This window comes from Xenia sp. Carnegie-2017, unplaced genomic scaffold, assembly GCF_021976095.1.
Source record: "Xenia sp. Carnegie-2017 unplaced genomic scaffold, XeniaSp_v1 HiC_scaffold_14, whole genome shotgun sequence".
NCBI lineage: Eukaryota > Metazoa > Cnidaria > Anthozoa > Malacalcyonacea > Xeniidae > Xenia > Xenia sp. Carnegie-2017.
Window position 1 is genome coordinate 2,638,921 of NW_025813447.1, and position 22,321 is coordinate 2,661,241.

Genomic DNA, 22,321 nt, shown 5'->3' on the forward strand with positions numbered 1-22,321 from the left:
GCCAGGGGTTGTAATGCATATGGAAAAGTAGCCTTAAGATCACCATTACAACTGACAAAGAAAATACGACTCAAAAAAGGATTTTAGTAAAAGACAAAGAAATTGGTCCTTATTATTATTCGAAAAGGCCTATCACATTCATCGTATCAATCCTTCACTGAACCACGGTGTACACGCGTAGAGTGATTGGACGAATTTCCGTTGATTATTTATTTATATAATTTAAATGAAATCAATGAACAGTTAATCACAATCTCATTCATAATTCGGAATTTTTTATAAGCTCGCAAGGGGTACGTACGTCTTACTGAGCTAGTATAATTTATTAGCAAAATGTCATAACGGCGTATTGTATTTTCAAATTCATGCACTTCTTAGAATAAAATCCTGGATCAGGCCTTGTATTACCTCATTGATTATTGCCTTTCGAAATTTTCCCACTTTTCTCTTGAAATGGACAATTTTTCTGCACATAAGCTTTTTCAAAGAGACGATTGTTTTTAAAAATCATTACAGAACTCTAGCGAACTGCTTTGTTTTCTGTAATATTTTGCATCGGCATAAAGGTGTAAGGAAAGCATGAGCAAAACTGACAAGCATTGTTCGCAGAAAACCCGACAGATAAATGTAGTGTTTTTGATCCTGTATTTCTTTATGAATATTCATGTTCTATAGGTCTCACAATTCTCACTTTAAGAGCCCATTCACAAAAATATAGTATGCCAATGAACTTGATTTCTTTCCTTTTTCTTTAAATTTTCAGTGTTGTATGCTTTCAACAAAAAGTTTTTTCTTCCTACCTAAACCAAGTAACGCTTGCGTCAAGTCTGCTCTTACAAATGCATTATTTTACTGGCCTCTTTTAATTTTCTATTTCTGGACCAAATACAATTTTTCGATCAAACGCACATATTTATGAAGTTTTGAAAACGTTGCAAATTACATATCACTTTTATGAATTAACAGCTTCACAGCCAAAATAACTACAATTTAACGGAATTGGACATTTTTTGCTCGTCCATTTACTCCTACATAAGTCATTTGTCTCCAGAAGAGATAGAAGAAAAGAGACAACAATATTGTCGTTGCTTTCAATCGATTCTTCAAGCTTACCAAGAAAAATTGAGGGAGAAAAAACGTCTCAGAGATGAACTAAAGAGATACAAACTAGAAAACAGAAAACTAAAAGAACAAGTCCAAAAAATAATGGACACACAATACGATTTCCAATCATTGTGGCAAAGAAATAATTCCAAAGCTCGAAGATGAGGTAACGTTTATGGTAGTTTATTTCTGAATTAAATCAGTTTTTCAACATATTTGTGTTGTACTAATTTCCATCACATTTGAAGTAAACAAGAAGTAAACAACGAACTATGAAATTGGTGTTAGTTGGTATAAGGGAGAGAAGTCTATTGTGATATCTTACCCACAATTTTTTAATTTGTACAAACTCCATCCTGTAATTATTTCATTATGGATTTGAATGGAAAATCTCAGCAATAATATTTCCTCGATTATTTATATGAAAAGCAAATTTAGGAGTAGTGGGTTATTTTCGTGCAATAATGCTTTTCAGGTAGCCGAGAAACTGACAATGACAGATGGGATTCAAATAAAAGAACCCCAGCAACACACTGAGAGTTCAATCCCTGCGCCAAAGGAAGATGACGAGGTAAATATGACCGAAGAGAATGAAAAACAACTATAGAAAGGCTAAATATTTGTGATTTAAATGATTGTATACGCACTTGCGCTGGTAGAATTTCCTGCTTTGAAAAATTATAACCGACAGGTGCTTGAATGTAAATTAAACCGATATAATTTATTTTTGACTTACGCTTGATTTTCAACGAAGAGGATTGTAAACTACTGTTGCTAGGAAACACACTAATGCCAATAGTTGACACGGCTGTCTTGCAAAAGTAGTTCCACCAACAGTTTTGATAAATATATTTCTATTAACAGGGACGAAACTAGAACGTTTAGGGGGGGGGGGTGAATATTCTTATGTATTAACTAATTTGGTTTGTTAGCGATTATAAGTTCAGACAAAATCAGCAGGGCAGAGCTAAATATCAGAATATTCACACCCCCCCCCCACTTAACGTTATGACAACTACGTTTAAAGAAAGGAGAAGCAAGCCCCCAAGGTGATGATCAACATGGCATAGCAAACAGACGCATAAATTAGTTAGCTGTTTCCTAGATTATTCCTGAATCGTGCACCTAAGATGCTCAGATTAAAATTAGAACTCATCGCCATTTTGCTATTTGCAACTCTGTCTAGGACTCTTCAGATGAAGAACTTGGCACATTATTTACTTGCGAGTACGCGCCATGTTGCCTTATTGCATATATGTTTGTAAATGGTTCAAACCATTTACTTTATCTTATTCATATGTTGGATAGATCATACATTAACTTTTGTCCGATAAAGTTTCTGTCGAAGATGGGAAAGACTAAAAAGGATTTGAAGTGTACGAGCATATTGCAAAGCTTATTAAATGAAGACTTATTGGAGATAATCCATGAGCAGTCTGGCATCACCACAGGACATGAAGTTGCTTTGGAAAAGGCAATGGAAATGTTTAAACTTACGGTTCCTGAGCGTAAAGCAGGAATTTTGCTTTATTCAACTGTCAGCGATGAGCATTACAATCATTGTGTGAATATGTACCTTAAGAAAGGTAAGGTGAAGGTTCGAGATAACACAAAAGGTAAAATTTTTATCAATGGTTTTCAATACGTTCGTACAATCCAAGTCGCTGTCTTAACCTTTGATGAAGAAGATGGAATGCCGCTTCTAAAAAAGAAATGGCGCAATTGTGAGAAGAGAAATTGTAAAAAGGAGATTAAAAACCCGTCAAAAACCCAATTAAAAGATGTTGTTTTGAATCAAGAGACAGATATAACTGACGTCCCTCAAGACATGTAATGCGTAGTATCAATGACAATGTCTTTCAAGAGGGAAGAACAGGTTCTAAAGGAACTTTACGAACGAATAATGATAAAGTAATACTGGAGTTTGATATAAATGAAGCCGATGGTTAGCACTGTTTAACACCGTCACAGGAATACAAAATAAATCAATAACGAACTAGTATGCAGTGAATAAATAAAGGGGATATTCTTTAACTCTGTTGTCAATATAAGAACGTAGGTTTAAAGGCCCGTTCATACAACCCGTTTTGTAGGATGCAATTGTTTCGGTTTCCGACTTTTAATTGGTTGTTTGTTCAGACGGTCCGATAATTTTGTTGATATTATATTCGTTTGGATAACTATATAGTCTTGACAGCAGCCAATTGTGCTATCCAGTACATTTATTGATATATTGCGTATTTTTATTCTTGTTTTCGAGTCTTTTACCTGTCAAATTTGGGAGGTAAAGAGAGTAAAAAGTTTGAGGCTAGTCGGCTTCCTTTCACAAATCGGATCGTGTGAACGGATTATAACACCAGTTATTAAGTTTGTCGAAGATCAGAGTAAAGGAGCAAAGTGTGGGAAAAAGTAATGTTGATTAAAACACAAAAATTGTCGTACTTAAAAAGCGTCAAGTTAACACCCTGAAAATTTTATAATATATGATTAATTATTATTTCTAATTATTATTTTAAATTAGATGCCGTTTCACATGACCTCATGCTGTTGTCGGGTGAATACTCTGCATATTTATTCCCAATTTTCAAAGCTGGTTACATTTGCATTATGGGATCGTGACTAAAACACCACACGAGTACATACGAGTACATACCATTGAGTTCTATAATAACTGGAGGGGAAACGTCAACAAAATTAGTATAAATTATTAGCGCGCGGCCGCGTGGTCAAAAACATGGCGGATTTTGGTGGTCAAAGTCAGCGGAGAGACGGGGGCTCATGAAATAAAATTTTTATCGCCCACCCTGATTTGACCACCACAATTGCGAGTATAGAAATTATCAAAACTATTTATTTTCATAACATAAACACTTTTTTAAAATTTTATTTATTAAATTGCCAACTTCTGTGGTTTGCGGATGCTGAAATAGTGACAGAAAAGTGAACATTTCTTGACTCCGGTAAGTAGCACAGTATTAGTTTTACTATTTTGTTTTTAACACGATACTTGAAGAGTGTTTCTACTACTAAGTTTTAATTTAAAGTTATTTTGGTCCAGTCTTGTTTGTTCTTCACTTAATCGCTCGCCAGACGTGTCGAAGCTGTCAATTTTTATCGAGTTTTGCATCCATCTTGTATCATGATCAAGGCATCAAGCTAAACTCTCCTGATTTGAATTGAGTTTACCTCCCAAAAATGGGGCATAATTTGTTCATGTTTTTTTTTGAAAAGATGAAGGAAAAGTTTACAACAGAGTTGTGTTGAAATTGAATGCAGTGCCATGCAAAATTAATGAGAACTATGGTATATGTTGTATAATAAAAATAACTATTTAACTGTTTGCCTGCTCAATTTGCCTGACTGTATAGTTTAGACAATTATAATGGGATTGGAAAGTAGGATTTATGCAAACAATTTTAAAGTACTCCTTAGTGTTACTGTAAATGAAGTATTTATTGTTATAGTAAAGAGGTTACTACTTCAAAACCAAGATAAAAGTAGTGTGTTGAACAATGTGCTAAAATTTGTTTCTACCTTGAAATTTTTGTTCAACAGTAGCTTATGATTGTATCATTAATATGCATGAAAATTAAACATATTGTCTCATCTCATTAAATCCATACTTGGTATGATTCCAGGTGATCCACAAATTCACATCGGATGCATTGGTTACAATGAAGTTGAATGTAGAAGAAGCAAAAATAGATGGCAAAGAAATTCTTTGTGTCTTATGAAGAATTAGTAGAATTCAATAAAAAGAATTCTTTAAACAAATTGTAAACAAATTTAAATTTGCTCATGGTCAAGCAACCTAGTCAAAGAAGCAAAGTCTGTCTTCAACATGTGACCTTTCCAATTATTTAGTTTCTTTGTACAAAATACTATTTTCGAGAAACTTGATTTGTAAGTCTTTCATTAATATTTTTTTACCAAGAGATAAAAGGAACTAATTCAAAGGCTTCATGTAAAATACAAAGATTTAACAAGTTGTTTATCATTTAATTCCCAAATGTTAGTTTGTACATATAAATAATTAGTATTGGTAGCTGTAAGCTGTTTAAGCAAAACAGAAGAGTAGTAGTGCTCGAAGGGGTTAGCACTTTTGAAAAATTATATCTTGTTCATGACATATATTACACAATTCCAAAAAACTGTAAGTAATGCACAATAATATCTATAGAACTTGATAAATTTCTTCACCTACACTGTCAAATAACTATTTTGCCTTCATGCAGCAATAGACAGTGTTTTTGTCAGAGAAACCAATGCACTTTAGTTTCCAAGTTTGTAATTTCAATGGAAAATTAATGTAGTTCTGTTCAGTAATAGATCCAAGATTCTGCCAAGCTGTTTACAAAATACAAATTACCAAGCAACAGTGTCATGGTGTTCTGAATTTTTTTCTTTTTTGTAGCTCTTCTAGTTCAATATACTTTCTTTATGAGTTTTCAGTAGATTTATCAGTTAATGACAATACACTTATGATACTTATCCATGGTAAATTTTCAGTTGACATGTCGTAGGACTGAAGCAAACATTTTCTCGCTTCCTTAGGAGCATTTTTACACAGATTTATCCATTTGAGCAAGAAAAATAGTTGCACCAAACTGTTTAGAAACAGTCAAACACACAGAAGCATGAAATAATGTATAAGTTGACAGGTCTACTAATGCCGTTTGATTTTCTCTTTTAAAAGGCTAAAATGTCATAAAATAACTTAAATGTTACAGCCAAAATATGCGTTTCTCTACCGTCGATTTTCTTTATTTTGATGTGTGTCTGTACTGTGTTTTTCACGCAATGCTGAAGCCTTATTTTCACATGATATGCTGTCGGTATCGTAATTGTTTTTTTCTCACTTGTTTTCGTTCATACAAACAGTATTAGAAATCAGGAGGGAGTGAATATTGAAAAAAATTTTTAAAGTGGAAGTTTTAACCACCAAAATCCGCCATTACCGCCATGTTTTTGACCACGGGGTCCAGGCCCCTTTGCCCCTCCAGGTTTTATAGAGCTCAATGGTACATACGACTCCATACGAGTAACATATGAGTACATACGATTGACATACGAGTACATACGAGTAACATACAAGTACATACGAGTAACATACGAGTACATACGAGTGACATACGACTAGTTTCCATTGAGTTCTATAAGACCTGGAGGGGAAACGTCAACCAAATTACTATAAATTATTATCGCGCGGCCGCGTGGTCAGAAACATGGCGGATTTTGGTTGTCAAAGTCAGCGGAAAGACGCGGGCTCATGAAATGAATTTTTTTTCGCCCACCCGGATTTGACAACCACAATTGCGATTATATAAAATATCAATGCCAAGCACAAAAACTGTTAGAAATTTTATATTTAAAACATGCTGCAAACTTGTTTGGTATACGGATGCTGAAGTAATGCCAGAAAAGGAAACATTTCATGACACCGTTAAGCAACGAAAGATTGTTCACTATTTAAAGTGTTCAGTGTTTTGTTTTAAGTCAATACTTGAAGTGTGATGGCTTATATTTTGTGAATGTTTTTACTCCTAAGTTATATTTTAAGTTATGTTTATCCAGTCTTATTTGTTCTTTACTTAATCGCTTGCTAGACGAGGCAAAGCAACCAGTTCTTATCGAGATATGCATATCTTAAAACTCCTTGTTTCAACTGAGTTGAAATGGAGGATTTTTTCATATTTTTCTGAAAATATGAAGCAAATATTAAGGACAGAGCTGTATTGAAATCAAATGCAGTGCAAGATTAATTAGTGAGCTCTTTGGTACATGTCGTACAAAAAAAAATACCTGTATTAAACAGCTAGCCTGGACAATTTGACAGATTATGGACAATCATAGTGATGGTGTGTAAAGGTTTGCTTTATGCTTAAAGTTTTATAAATGCCATCTGGTGTTTCTGTAAATGAATTGTTTGTTACATAGTGTAGTAAACAGGTTAGTACATCAAAATCAAGATAAAAACTACTTTGTTCAATAATGTGCCAAATTTTGCTCCTACCTTGAAATATTTGCTCAAGAAAAGCTTATCATGACATGCATGAAACATTAAATACAGTACTGCATCATCTGACAAAATCCATACGTTTTCAATTCCAGGTGATTAAAATTCACATAAGATGCATTGGTTGCAATGAAGTTGAATGTGGAAGAAGCAAAATTGATGGCAAAGAACTTTTTATGTCTTTTGAAGAATTACAATATCATTTAAAAGAATAAGAGTAGCAATCTAGTAAAAGAAACCACATCTGCCTTCAACATGAGACTTTTCCAATTATGTATAGTTACTTTGTACAAAATACTATTTTAGATAAACTTGATTTTTAAGTCATTCACTGATATTTTTAACAAAAGACAAAAAGAAAAATTCAAAGGCATAATGTAAAATTCAAAAGTTTGTCAAGTTGTTTGAACCTAGAAAAAATTAGTATAGGTAACTGTAATTTGTAAGGACACAAGAGAAAAGTAGTGCAAGAAGGTTAGCATTTTTGAGAATTAACATGTTCTTCTTGACATACATTACACAAGGCCATAATATTATAAATAATGACTGTACAATAACAATTATACAACATGCTAAAAATCTTCACCTACATTATAATTATTTAAACAGGTTTGCCTTCATGCAGCAATAAGAAAAGTGTTATATCAGAGAAACCAATGCACTTTAATTTAAGAAATAGTATTTTCAATGGGAAATTAATGTAGTTCTGTTCAGTAGTAGATCCATGGTTGTCAATGACAATCCAGTTTCTAATATCTTGGCTCAAAACAGAACCAGCAACATGATTATAGAATTTCTGAATTTCGTTCTTTTGCTCTCCTAGTTCAAGATATTTTCCTCATAAGTTCTCAGTAGATTTATCAGAATATCATAATACTTTATAAGACACCCAGAATCAATCCTACCAAAAAAAATTCAAAAAAATTACATACCTACTTATAATATATTTCCAGTCGACTTAAGTCGTAGGGGTAAGCTAACTTTTTCTTACTCCTTTTTGGACATTTTAACTAAGATTTACCCATCTATTCAAGAAAGACAGTTGCACCAAGCTGTTCACAAACAGTCAAAAACACAAGTAATGCGCATGGGATTATGAATTAAAGCTTAACAACACATTGACAGTGTAAAGATTGCCGTTTGATATTTATTTCTAATATAGCTAAAGCATTACTTGACAAAATATACGTTATTTTACAGTAGATTTACCTCATTTAAATGTGTGTGTCTATTTCACAAAAACCTGAAGCATTATTTTCAATATTTTATGCTTACGGTATCGTGGTTGTCATTATCGTGGTTGTCATTATGAGCAGTAATAGAGATCCGTTTCGGGAGGGAGCGAATGTTAAAAATTTTTCTCAAAGTGGAAGTTTTGACAACCAAAATCCGCCATTACCGCCATGTTTTTGACCACGGGGTCCAGGCCCCTTTGCCCCTCCAGGTCTTTTAGAGCTCAATGCAAGTTTCTGGTCAACAAATGAGAGACAACACAATTTCTTCAATACATTGATATTTGCGTTTATTTTTCCTTGTATTTGTGTGGACTTTGGGGCAACCATTTGATGGATTTAAATGCTGAAAAGGTATTTTACTTTCATACTACATTCATTTGTATGTTTTAGTTGAATTAGTTATAGGTATTTTGTCGATGCGATTTGCCAGTATTTGAGTGCTTTTTGAAACACTTTCACCTAGGAAATACATATTTATGAAAGCGATTATACATTCATTTTGGTCTTTAAGATACTGATTTTGCAGTTAAAAGACTGAATTATATCAGCTAGAACTTTAAAAACATTAAAAGTAAGCTGAAATTGTACGCATAATATGATATATATACGTAACACAGTGCAACTCTCATTTAAATTCAAATATATATAATGTACATTTATTTCATATAGCACGTTTTGAAAGCATTATTTATACGTTGTTTATTTAATCGCTTTCATAAATATGTATTTCCTAGGTGAAAGTGCTTCAAAAAGCGCTCAAATACTGGCAAATCGCATCGACAAAATATCTATAACAAATTCAACTAAAACATACAAATGAATGTAGTATGAAAGTAAAATACCTTTTCAGCATTTAAATCCATCAAATGGTTGCCCCAAAGTCCACACAAATACAAGGAAAAATAGACGCAAATATCAATGTATTGACGAAATTGTGTTGTTTCTCATTTGTTGACCAGAAAATAGTCTTATGTCACTCGTATGTACTCGTATGTTACTCGTATGTACTTGTGTGTTACTCGTATGTACTCGTATGTCACTCGTATGTACTCGTATGTTACTCGTATGTACTCGTATGTACTCGTGTGTACTCGTATGTACTCGTGTGGTGTTTTAGTCACGATCGCATTATGGCGGTTCGATGACTCACTTTAGTGAAACACGTTTTGACTTTTATCACTATACGTTTACTACATCCTTTGAACATTTTCGTGTGACAGGAAAGAAAGTGAGTACTTAATACCGATTACTTTTTGTATCGTGGTTTTAGCCGGTTCAAATAAAGAATTTTCGCTGCGTATTTGTAATTGAGTATCAAGTTCGTAATGTCTGATTAAATTGATTAAAATTGACGCTTTATTGACTTCCCAGAAAACTTCAGTTCAAAGATGAATAAACTTGAGTTGATTTTTTGTCTTTTCATTCAGAGAAAGGATTCTCAAGCCAAGTCGTTTTTTAGAAAATTGCGGAAATGGCAACGACAGAGCAAACAGTTGAAAATAACAACACGCAAATGCTTGACGTAGTCAGCCGAACGCAAATTGTGACAGACCTGGACACAATAAGACAATTGGGAAACACGGTAAGTGATCACCGAAGGTGTTGCGCAGCAAAAATCAGTAACATAATTTGCTTGGCTGTTTAATTGCAGAACCCGCCGACAATTCCTAATCTAGTTGTTAATTTGAACAGTTCGTCATAGTTTTTTATGTGTAAATAGACTCTTTACAGCATGTAAGTCCATTTCCCAATATTTATTGCCTTGTGTGTGCTTTTTTCGACATTTCTTTAAAATATCAAATATTGTCACAGCTTAATCAAATATGAGCGAAATAATGAATACCATTACAATTCTATATTTGGAAATGCTTAATAACTTATTGGCGAAATAATTTATTTTGCCAATAAATGTCAAGTTAAAGTGATTACTAAATGACCTCGAATGTTACAATTCAACTTCATTTATTGAAAGATGTTTTTGTTTGAAAAGTACGAGTTATTTCTCTTCTAAGCAAGTTTCAGTATTGCTATGTAAGCATTTTGTTACTCAGTTAATTTAAAAGCTAGATTATAGTTAGTTTAGTTAGATTTCTAAAGAAATGTACATATATAGTCATTCTCTATAATCTGGGGGATTTCCCATTTGACCCCTTAGGCAATGTTTACCTTTATTTAGGGGCGATTATTTGAAGCAAAGGCTTATTAATTTGATAAATTTAGCCCTTTTTGCTTCTTTTTATGACGTTAAACGTTGCCAATGACATATATACACCGAAAATTTAAAATGTTATAGCAATCGGATATACGGTGTGCATGTACCCAGAAAAAGTGAGTCGAAGCTTGTTATGCTTAAGTGCATTTGATATTGTGTTTTACGCTTATAGTTTTCCAGTGATAGCTATGTTTTACATGTTTTCACGTCGAAATTGCATTTGCCCTCCGCTAGGAACTGAGTGCAGTAAATGAGGTTTCATTGCTATTTCAAACAAAAGCAAATGAAACAGAAGTTTTTTCCCTGTGATGCATCATACGCTAAATAATGTTCAATGAAATTTAAAACAAACAGCATTCTTCAGTACACATACAAAAAGAAACAAAGAGTCTTTAAATTCTTTCATTTTGCGACTACGTAAAAATTTTCAGAAATTGTTGTTTGTTGTTGCAAACAACAGAGGAGTAAAGTTTCAAGGAAAATGCTGCAAAATTGCAACCTTTTCATATCACCCGACGTTAAAACGTTGCAATAATCCCAGGAAGTCGGCAATTTGTTACGAAAGCTAAAATCGATGAACACTCTGTCACATACTTACTCTACCTGTAAGCCTGATCCTAAACCTAATCATAGCCCTAAACTTAATCCTCATCCTAACCCAACCTGATGGTTGTTGGCAGTCCGTTTGTGGCAAGGTGTTCCACAATTGTGTCCTCCCGTATGTGAGGCAACCGCAATTTGTAAGTTATGTAGCTAATAATTTGTCTCATATTGTGTTCAGGCGTAAAGTTCCGTTTCCACTTAAGAAATTTTTGCATAGAAAGGAAAATTTGTTGCATATCTGTTTTTTCAGGAACAATTTTCATTTTCCATTCATGCAAAGGTGGGAATAAATATGGTGGCCTTAAATAGACGTATATTATTTCTTTTGCTGATAAGAAACCGCTACTACACAAGGTTGGGCATACAAAATAAATACAAGAAAATATGTTGTAAGACGAATATTTGCTGAAACAACGACTAACGGCAAATTTGCCACTTTTATTCGGGAAATAAGACTTGTAGACCACAAATACTTTTCAAACAATTTTATATTAATTTATGCTAAATGTTTCTAACATCTGTAACTTGATTTCAAAATTTCTGCTGGAATAAACACTGTTTCCACTGGAAAATTTGAACGCATCTCTTGCATTGCTTAACACGTGCACAATCTGGAAAATTTTACTATCCGTGGAAAATTTCTTAAGTGGAAACGGGCCTTAACTTAGCACAATAAATTTTCTTAGTTTTGTGGTTACTTGAGAATTTACTCAATGTTTTGAATTAGAACGTATTTTACAATCCTAGGTGTGTAAAAAGTTGCACATGCATTTGTATACTAAAAATTGGCACTTGTTGCTATGTAAATTACGGTTTTGCAGGTTTTTTGACACAACCCTGTATCAGGGATCGCGGAAGATCGATGATTGGGAAGAGGGGCATGTTCATTCATTCATATATACTGTATAATTCGTTATTACAATTATTTTAACTAACTAATAAAGTAGAACATGCATAATATGAGCATCCTCCCCCACTAATCATCAACCTTTTGCGTTCTCCGTGTATTTTATCTCTTTAGCTACCATAGTGATTATAATTTCGATCGCCCCTCAGTAAATAAACATCGATGATAGAGAGAAATCATGCACTTGATTTTTTATCTGGAGGTTTTATAGATGGTTGGTAACATTTTTCCAATACCATTGCCTGCATTTACAGGTCGATTGTCAAAAAGAATCCCAAGACAAAATGGCATTTGACTTGGAATATTTGCAGTCAGTACTTTTCTACGTGTCAAACGTCCGTGTTCTAATATCTTTGGAAGGTGAACATGAAAAAATTCATGAGTATTGTCGTTTGATTGAATCTATTGCTGAAGTTTGTCAAGTTAAAGTCAGAGAGCTTAAAGAACGTTACGATGAATTCAGTTCAAAGACGTGCGATGAGTTTTCCAAGATGAAAATTGAGGTAATTTTTGTAACTTGTCATTTGTGATCATCAAAATAAGTTGACAACCATGTTTATGCGCATTTTTCATCATATTTGATGAACAAAAAACGGAAAACTAGTCACATTGAAGCAAAGATTTGATTAGCAGAGAATTTCTTTAAGAAACTGTTCCTATTATCACCTGCAGAACAACACAATTTATCATGCTTAATGAAACCAAATTTTCCACTTACCTAAGTCTGCACTAACACAAGACACAATCACTTGAGTATGTCCCCGGAGAGAAAGAAATCAATTTTTCAAAGTTGTCACGCTTATTTCAGTTGTGAAAGATCTTTCAAAACAACACATTTGAGCATGCGCGAAGGCATTATTCCAATCAGTTTATACAGGATGTATGAAAAAAACTGACTATCTCTTAGAAAACGATATTTTTAAAAAAATATTTGTCGATTTCAGGGGCGGAAAATTATGCAGGAATCTTGTGTGTCAGATCACTGCGAAGAATACCAAGATCACCCGGTAGGTTTTCACTTTTTTGGCATGCTTTCAGACTTATAGATGAGATTCTTAATTTCTTCTTCGACGTCACTATCATCAAACTCTTTTCAGCAAGAAGCAATCAAGGCAATGACACCAGAAGAAAATGAAGATGAGTTGAATGGTTCTTTGTACGACAGTGATGTTGAGGTTAGTAAGGTGATTAATGAAGCGAACTCTTTACATCCAGTGTTAAAGATCTTTTGAAATGGTACTTTTATTATCGTGCTGAAGCTCTTGTTTTTGTTCTTTAAATTTTGGTTTGTGTATATGGGTCTCATTACAATTCAAGTGTTGTTTAAGCATTGCTATAATATTTTATCGTTATTTTTTGGCGATTTTTAGTCTCAAAATATGTTGGAGACCGAAAGAGAAAGACTTCCACTAGAACGCAGTAAACCTTGGTCCGAGCATGAAGTATGTAAACTAATTGCTAACAAAGGGAAATTAAAATTTTTTCGAAATCAATAGTTGTTGTGCTTCGTCTTTGGGAAATATTCGCTCATAGATAGCTAATTTACACTTTTTGTCTAATTGTTGATTCTCTTTAGGTTTCAGTTAATCATATTCTAGATTGCATGATTTAAAATCCTAATCTTTGTTACAAGCCACATATTAAACAAATAGACAACCAATGCTATCCTATTTTATGCTATTTGATCATATTTTCACATGATCATAATTGCCGCTTTCAATATCAGTCACACTGCGCTTTCTTAAAGTGTTATACTTCCAATTTTACTGCTTCCGTAGTTCTTTATACAGTTACGATATAAGTGTGTGGAAAGTAAAGGACCCATACAATCTAGGTGTGCATTGTACATTGTTTATAGTGTTGTTTTTTTGTCTATTTTAGCCTCAAAATATGGTGCAGAGCGAAGGGAAAAGTCTTCCACGAGAATGCGATGAGCCAAATACAGACAATCAAGTATGTGTGTATATTATTGCTTAGTATGGACAATCCAATTTCCCCAAATATGTTTTACAATATCCCATAAAGATACATTCAAATCCAATAAAGAAACCACATTTAGACAGATGACTTGTAAACTATTCCATTTCTAAAACATGTCTTATCTGTTTGGTTCGGTGGATTCTAGTTTAGCCATTGAAACCTGAAAATTTCCATAATTCATCCATAGGAAACGAGGTGCCCAGAAACTCAAACGGAATAAATTGAGTTTAATGTAGGCTAGTTATAAGTCCGTGGTATCATAGCTATAATTTGTGTGTAATATATGCATTTAATCGTAACAAGTAATATATGCATGTTTTAGTCCAAAGAAAACAATAGAGTTCAAAAGAAGTGAATGTGGTAAAACATGCATGTATGGATATGCGCCGCCACCCCCTTCCTCCCAATTGTCGAGTTTGTTACGCCACAGCCTAAAATATATTATATTATGTTTACAGTTATGCTGCCTCGATCCAAGGAAGATGATTTTCTGTAAACGGTCATGTGGTTTAGTTGCCCTGCAGGTGATGCTCTATGAAGAAGGAGTACGTTTTTGTATGTCAAGGTTTTGTCAGAAATTACAACAAATTATGGGGAAAGGTTTGTTCGAAAACAGGGAGACAAAAATGCAAGAGAAGCTTGGAGAAATGGATCGTTTGTTGCCATGCACAAAAGTACTTCCTGTCCTAAATGAAAAAGGCTTCTTGAGAAAAATATTCCTCAAACGGTGCATGGATGACAGCAGAGGGCTTCTACTGGAAGATGTGAAAAATGCTTTTAAAAATTCAAAGCGTAATGCAGGTGTTTTGCTTTATCACACGAATAAAATAAGCCATTGCGTTAATCTGGTGAAACACATGAAGGAAGTTAAAATTTACGATGGGACCAATGGTAGAGACAATCCGATAGACTTTGATAAAGCCCTTTCTGCTCAGGTTGTTGTCTTATCTTTTACAAACGATGAAAATGATGAAAACTATGGAATTTCTGTCATTGCCAGTAAATGGTTTGATTGCTATTCGGACATTTGCAAAACGGAATATGTCCAAAGTCACGCAAATAATAGAAATCTTAGTTGTTCAAGTAGGATGGATGCAGCTGATGGTCTTTAAACTTAAAATTTGTTTTGGGTGTTAGCCAAATTCCGAAACTTTCCCACACCCAGTCAATTATAATGAATTTACAAAGAAGCATGTGAACTTACATAAAATAGATTTTACGCCAAACAAGAAGACATTGACACCTCATCCCACAACTTACGTAGCAACATACCGAGCATCCCAACAAATCCTATCGACCTTCTCTTAAGCAACAAAAGAACCAAAAAAAAAGATCAGGATATTATACAAATAGAACCAATAGAAAAGAATGGGAAAATGCCAGTTAGGCGCTCATTATGCCAACCAAAAAAAACAGATAAAAGCCTCAAAGGCAAAAACCACCAAACGACCTGACAAGTTAAAAAGTCGTTACCTCAAGAAAAAAAATCCAGAAAACGTAGATAACACACAAGTTGCAAAGCCTCTTGGGTCTTAAATTATGGGCCAATATTATCTCACTTTCTTCCGTTCGATTTTAATCCATAGAAATAGGTGAGTACATGGGATAGAAATTTTTTCAAGCCTACTACAATAGCAGTTATATTTCTTCGATAGAAAGAAGCATTTTTACAGTTGAATAAACTTTTAAAGTAAATGGTTTGAACCCGGGAGTATCGTTATATGTTTGTAAATGATGATCGTCCAGGTTAATAAAGTCGTGAGAAGGACTGTTTTGTTTTTGTCAAATGACTCTGAAGATGACTACCGCTAAGGTTGTCGAAACGTCAGTCAACAACAACAAAAACAGTCCTTCTCAGGACTTTATTAACCTGAATAAACTTTTAATAGAAAAGTTTCGAGTGCTTATGGACGAACATTTTCGAGAGAGTTTTTTGAAATACTGCAACGAAATACTACCAAAAGGCGTGCGATATTAGCAGTCTTGGCAATTTTCCAACATTTATAAACATTCACCACAAAAACATTACTTCCTGACGTGTTTTTAATCTTTGTATTTTTTGTAATTCTTGAATTTCACACGATTGCGATTGTGGAAATTTTTGTTTAATTACAACTGCCTCCATGTTTTTTATGCATGGTAAAAGAGCTTCTTTGGCTTTCAATGCCTTTCTGTCAATCAGGTTACAGTATTTACATTACACATTTTCACAGTGTAATTACTGAGTTCTACTGAACAATTACACTTTTTAGATTTGCATTTACAAATAAACTGCACTGCAATCTGCTACTCGCAGTTTAGATATATCTGAAAATATTTTATTCACATCGTGACTATTTTTCCTTTAAAGATTTTTGAAAGAAAAAATAAAATCCTATCTACTTACCAAGTGCATAGCATTAACCAGTGGCTATCCAGTCTTCTTCTAACCGGCCTTCTGAGCATTGCTGTACGATCTGTGCTGTAAGTATTCCCTCTTTTGTTATCCCTGTAAGAAAGTGAAAAGTAGACAGATTCGAATGAAAAGATCGAGTGACGTCAATTGTACACCTGAAAGTGAAAACTTTTTGAAAAATATGCATGAAGTAGCTATTTAAATCATTCAAGAATATGCTAGAGAATCGTCTTGAAACTGAACGCCTATAACAGTTAGATATGAACTAGTGCAAAGGAGTTCATCAAGATCAAGTCTGTTGTCTGAAGTCATAAATTTATTGTCGTGATACTTGTCTATATGGGACTTTATATTTAAGCTAAGATACACAAGAAGAAAGATGAATTTCTGTTTTTGCTTTTGATCAATGGTTAAAACTTAGAAAGAAAAACCATTTTAAGGCCTTTAGTTTTTCAATCAATTATTTCCTTTTAGCCAAATTCTTCATATGTTGATTTTGATGGCTAAGTTACTTTATGTTTTCTACTCGTGCTAGCAAACACACGAAACAGATACTTATTCGTGGAAACGTCTTATCACTAGAGCACTGAACCAGACAATTTTAAATTATTTTAAGAACAGAGGAAACGTTACGACATTTAACAGTGCGAAGAAAGCAGTTTCATCGAATCATTTGGTTGCCACATCACGTGACCATTTATGCCTCTAGTTGTTGGATAAATCTTATCTTAACTTTGTCGAGTAAAATGTCTCACAACTTGGTGACATATAGTGATCACTACACCGTAATTGAAAGGTACAGGTGACAAAATGATGATGTTCTATTTGATAGCGATACACGTGACCACATTTTACTGTAAACAAGACCTATCTAAGATGTTTCAACAGTTTGATATGAATGAACGCAATCATCAACGAAAATTGAATACCACTGACGCGATTCAAAAGTTTTCATTAATGGAATACTTACTGGCAAGATGTAAGGGAAGAAATAGCTATAGCTATAAAATTTCTGATAAAGTTGAAAAAACAATCGCAAGATAAATTATTAATTTATGTATAATAGCTAGGTCTTTATAACATACAATAACGCTACCATTTACAAATTTTGTTTGATATTTCGATATGAGTGACGGATCATTGACACATCAATCAGAATATATTATTGTAGCTCGTTTGGGGTTTAAAAAATACCTTAGAGGAAACTTTTTTGATAAAATTTTATCATTTAGAAATTCAATTATTTAGTTTTCTTCTGAAAGTATTTCGTATTAAAAATTGAGCATCGAGCCAATAATTTATTTTGACTAACACTGGATCCGCCATTGTAACAAAATATATTTAATCACAAAACTAGCTTCAAAAGAGTTGTACGTAAAGTTTTTAATATTATTAAATTTGGCATTAATGAGTGTATACATCATGTAATTTTTTCTTTGGGATCTAAGTTTCCTTATTACTTGAAGTATCGCCTATCAATTACAAGTAGCTTTACAATTTTGAATCAACTTTTCTAATGAAGTACTATGGATTATGGTATGCTATCTCTTAGAAAAATGGAATCATATTCCGGTATTTTCAACTTAGATTTTAAGAGATGGCGGACGGCAGCATTTTATCCTTTATCAGAAAACTTTAAAAACAAGGCTGTATAATGTCATTTTAATTCACACATTTGATCAAATTCAGCACACAATAAGGATCGAATATCACTTTAGCAACTAGCAATCTCGTAAGTTTTGCTTTCTTGCAAGTTTGTTTGCCTGGTACTTCACCTTATACTTTTTGAGGGTAAAATTTACCTTCGGTAAATCAAATGTATTCACAATCTTTCGAGGAATCATTGATTCGATAACAAATAATTTACAACAAAACAACGAATATATTTGAACATTCAAAATTGACAACACTAGCTCTAACATCAACCGATAAAAAAGCTCTCTTGATGAAGAAACACCAGAGAAATCTTGGATAAAAATATCTTTGTTCACAACATCTTTTTTTCTTGTAATTTCAATTTCATCCCTCGACGTACAACTGCGTCAAAGTTTATGCATCTTTTGTGTATTGTCCTTCCTACGTCAAATTTACTTTCATTCCTGACCCAAAATTGTATTTGTCGAATAGATCGACCATCATATTCTCGCATAGTCCAATCTTTGTTTCAAATTTCACTGCAAATATAAATAGCTTTTTTTAGCCACGGTAATCTGTACAAAATCGAAAATATTTCTTGCAGGACGAAAATATCATACAATGAATCGACTCGAGCTATCTGCTAGAAATATCATTTCGAAAATGCAAGCATATTGCTTCTTCTTGGAGGTTGCATAATTATTGACTTAGGCCCTGCCTACACGTATCAAATATTGTTTATGACTTTTCGGGATGTGATTAGAAAAAAGTAACAATAAACAGCGCTTTCCATACAATTATGTTAAGTTTACTACCATAATACAAGTGTCTATATATGCAATCTAAGACTATATTTACACTACGCCGGATAAACGCTTCTCTATAATTTGAATGAGTTTGCCCTGATCCATGTAAATTCCGCTGCAGTTTTGCGGGTGCTTACACATAATGTCTCTCGCTGTCAAAATTCGTTAGTTGTTTGTGAAAGATGTCGCCATTTTTATTTGCATATTACTAGATGTTTATATCTCTAGCCATATGTTATGAAAAACAATGATATTTAATAGTTACAACGGAAATAGTCATTGAAAGCTTTTCAGAACGTAAAATGATCACCATTTTCAACTATGTGTCACAATACGGGACGAATTAAATGGAAAAGGTTTCTAAATTGTAGCGAAATTTTAATGGTTAGCTATTTACACGACAATGCGTAGCGCTTCGTTTTCTTTGACGACGTTTAGAAAGAGTGGTCGTATCGCTCTGGCAAAAGTTCAGAATAAACGCAACTTGGTTCTGTTACTTTTTTATGCCGTTTTCAGGCCGATCCGAATAAGTGTAAACATAGTCTAATACATCTCATACGATTTTTCAGTTGTGGGACCAAGGACATCTCAGACACGTCAGAAAACCCTTTTGAAACAATATGGAAGCAACAATTGTTTTCAGTGGGAAAAACATGTAAAAGTCGCGAGAAATTTGAATGACTTCACTTTCCACGATGCAAGGCTTATGAGCAAAGTCACGTGCCGTTCAATCTACGCTAGGGCGTTCGAAAAATGCAGAAAGGTTAGGCAACTAAATGGTCATATAACTAAAGAGCATTTTCAAATCTTTCACAAGTTTGACGTAAATAATATTAAATAGCTAATTTTTTTATATAATTTTAATATAACTATGTTGATTAAATCTACTTCATGCACTAACTATATACTTGACAAGCTACCCACATGTACGTGTTACGTCCTATTTTTCTAATTGCAATAACTTCCTGTTTAATTATCCACACTTTATCAAACGGTTTCTTGTTAGCGTAGCAGACATATACCTTAGTCTTCCAATCGCTGTATTGAATGATTTCCTTTTAGTAAAATTAAATTAATAGTGTAAACATCAATCATGTTGGAATAATACAAGTAAATACTAAACTAAATATATTCGCTTGAATGTCCCTATGAGTCAGCAATCCATTTTTAGTGTTCTGGTTTTACAGAATTCCGATTCTAATTTTCCTTATCTAGCTAAGTACACATAATTATTGATCATGCAGATGTCAAACGTCCTTAGATGTTTAAGAGCAAATAAAATTTTTGAACACACATACAATGAAATATGTTGCAAGAAGTCTGATGACCAAAATCATGAAGTTCTTATGTTATTAGGAATTTACGAAATCATACGATATTACATCAGTCAATTGAATTCAAAAAAGATGCAAGAAAATCCAGAACAATACTATGACGGTCTTCACTCGATGAAAGTAGCTTGCAAGCAAGAACTGTTGGAGATCAAAGAGCTTAAAAGGAAATCCTGGAAAAAAAACAGTTCGCAAAAGACATCGAAAAGTTAAATGAATCATTGGAAAAAGTTACAGTACAGGTAAATGATTGAGGCCTTTTTATAGCTTGTCTGTTTTGATCACCATTTTGCGTCAGTCGATCTCGTTTTTTCCCATCTATAGCGATACACTTTGTACTCAAAATTTCCATCACAATTGACGGAGAATATGAAATTTGTGTACATTAGAAAGAACGACGGGACTGACGCGATTTTTAACGTACGAATTTTTAAGTCTCCCTGAACCTCTTGTATTTTTGACGATTTCAATTGGCTTTTTCAACTTGAAGATTACCATGTCTCAGCATGTTGTTTATACGACAAGATTAACTTCTATTGGTAAAAATAAAATATTTCGCACCATTGCGAAGTATAAACATTAACGCTTTCTAATTAATCAAGATTATATGCAGTGGCGTAAGTTTGAACCAGGCCGCCTGTGGCCCTTCCTAGATGGGGCGCCTCCTGCCTCAACTCTCACAACATAAACATTTTCGTAATAATTGTTATTAGGATACAATATTAACTGTTTTTAATTTATATGCAAAAAATACCAAATAGAGCTTTTAATTGACTTCCTTGAACTTGAATTCACGAATGACTTTAAATAGGAGTTTTCCAGTCCTTCAGCTTGCCCAAATATAACCCTAGTTTTTTATCTTCCTTTTTATAAACAACACCGTTCAGAGTGCGTCCTTGCAAGAAGATCAAATGAAGACCTTCATTTATTGAGTGTTTTTCTTGATTCTTTTCAGATAGCGAAACTGACAACGACAGATGGACCACAATGAAAAGATCTCTCGGACACCAGCGACAACTCAAAAAAAGTTCATTAGCACATCATCACGTGAGTATTTCCAAAGCAAACAAGCACTCGTTAATTACAGGGAAATAAAAAGCTGTATGCAATACTTTCAACTTGGCTCAAATCGTGCTTTCAACTGACTATACTCCTTGAAATGCAGTCATAATCAAGACTGTATTGTGCCAAAAAATGATAGTTTACTAATTGTACATCTGTCAGTTTATATTTTGCTAAAGGGTTTCTTTTGCCCAGTGTCCTGGTTTAATGGCCTTTGTTCATGCAATTAATGGTCTATACATGGATATTGTTCCGGTTTTAATACACCTTTTATATTTGCTATACTCATTTTTATTATAGTTTCTAAACGCCCAGGAGATTAAGAGCAAAGTGGCCACGCAAGAGAATAACAGATCAAGTCCATATCATAATGATGTAAGTTTATTTATTATTAGAATGGGTATTTCAACATTTTTATTATTTCCAAATATACCATTTGCAAGCCACCATCATGTCCTATATCCCATAAGATATATTATAACAGTGAAGATGCAATTGATTTATTGACTCTGAAGATGACTACCGCTAAGGTTGTCGAAACACAGTCAACAACAACAAAAACAGTCCTTCTCAAGACTATACTAACCGGAACGATCAAGATCTACAAACATGTAACAAAATTTTTTAGTTTTCTAAAAGCAGAAAACTCGATAAAGATGACATTTCCCACAAAATTTACGGATGAGGAAAAAAAACAATCACTTGAAGAGGCAAAAATGACGTTCAAAAATTCACAGGGCAAAGCAGCTGTGTTTTGCTTTTTTATACCGACTACAGAAGTCATTGTTTTAAACAGTTGATGAATGAAAGAGGCGAAGACGTGATGGTTTGCGACAGAGCTGATGGCAAAATCGAAGATTATGAGAAAATTCACCACATGCAGGTTGTTGTGCTGGTTAAAAAAAATAGAAAGGCCGTCATCACTGAAAATTGGTCAGACTGCACTTTGGGCATATGTAAAAAGGAAGGTGAAAAAGGCCATGCTAATAATAATAATCGTAATAAAAAGCTTAAAGAGAAGTTGGCATTTGACTC

At 33.6% G+C, this 22,321-nt stretch overlaps 1 protein-coding gene across 4 annotated transcripts; it reads left to right on the plus strand.

Moving 5' to 3' along the window:
• The first annotated feature begins 9,458 nt into the window (after positions 1 to 9,458).
• Positions 9,459 to 17,868, plus strand: LOC124433741. Of its 4 annotated transcripts, none has more exons than XM_046983521.1 (10): positions 9,459 to 9,583; positions 9,815 to 9,937; positions 12,332 to 12,580; positions 13,022 to 13,084; positions 13,175 to 13,252; positions 13,448 to 13,519; positions 13,959 to 14,030; positions 14,516 to 15,649; positions 16,408 to 16,520; positions 17,069 to 17,868. In XM_046983521.1, the coding sequence occupies exons 1-8, from the start codon at positions 9,497 to 9,499 to the stop codon at positions 15,167 to 15,169; spliced, it is 1,398 nt and encodes a 465-aa protein (XP_046839477.1). In that variant the 5' UTR covers positions 9,459 to 9,496; the 3' UTR covers positions 15,170 to 15,649; positions 16,408 to 16,520; positions 17,069 to 17,868. The 4 variants fall into 4 exon arrangements, with proteins under 4 accessions (XP_046839477.1, XP_046839476.1, XP_046839478.1 ...); XM_046983520.1 differs by having other exon boundaries at positions 17,074 to 17,868; XM_046983522.1 differs by having other exon boundaries at positions 17,285 to 17,868.
• Positions 17,869 to 22,321: the final 4,453 nt, after the last annotated feature.

Excerpts from the sequence above, each read along its gene's own strand:
- LOC124433741 (XM_046983521.1), top strand. The coding sequence starts at position 9,497 with ATGACTCACTTTAGTGAAACACGTTTTGACTTTTATCACTATACGTTT. Across the intron at positions 9,584-9,814 it reads TTCGTGTGACAGGAAAGAAA|AAAATTGCGGAAATGGCAAC; the intron begins GTGAGTACTTAA and ends GTCGTTTTTTAG. Across the intron at positions 9,938-12,331 it reads TAAGACAATTGGGAAACACG|GTCGATTGTCAAAAAGAATC; the intron begins GTAAGTGATCAC and ends CTGCATTTACAG.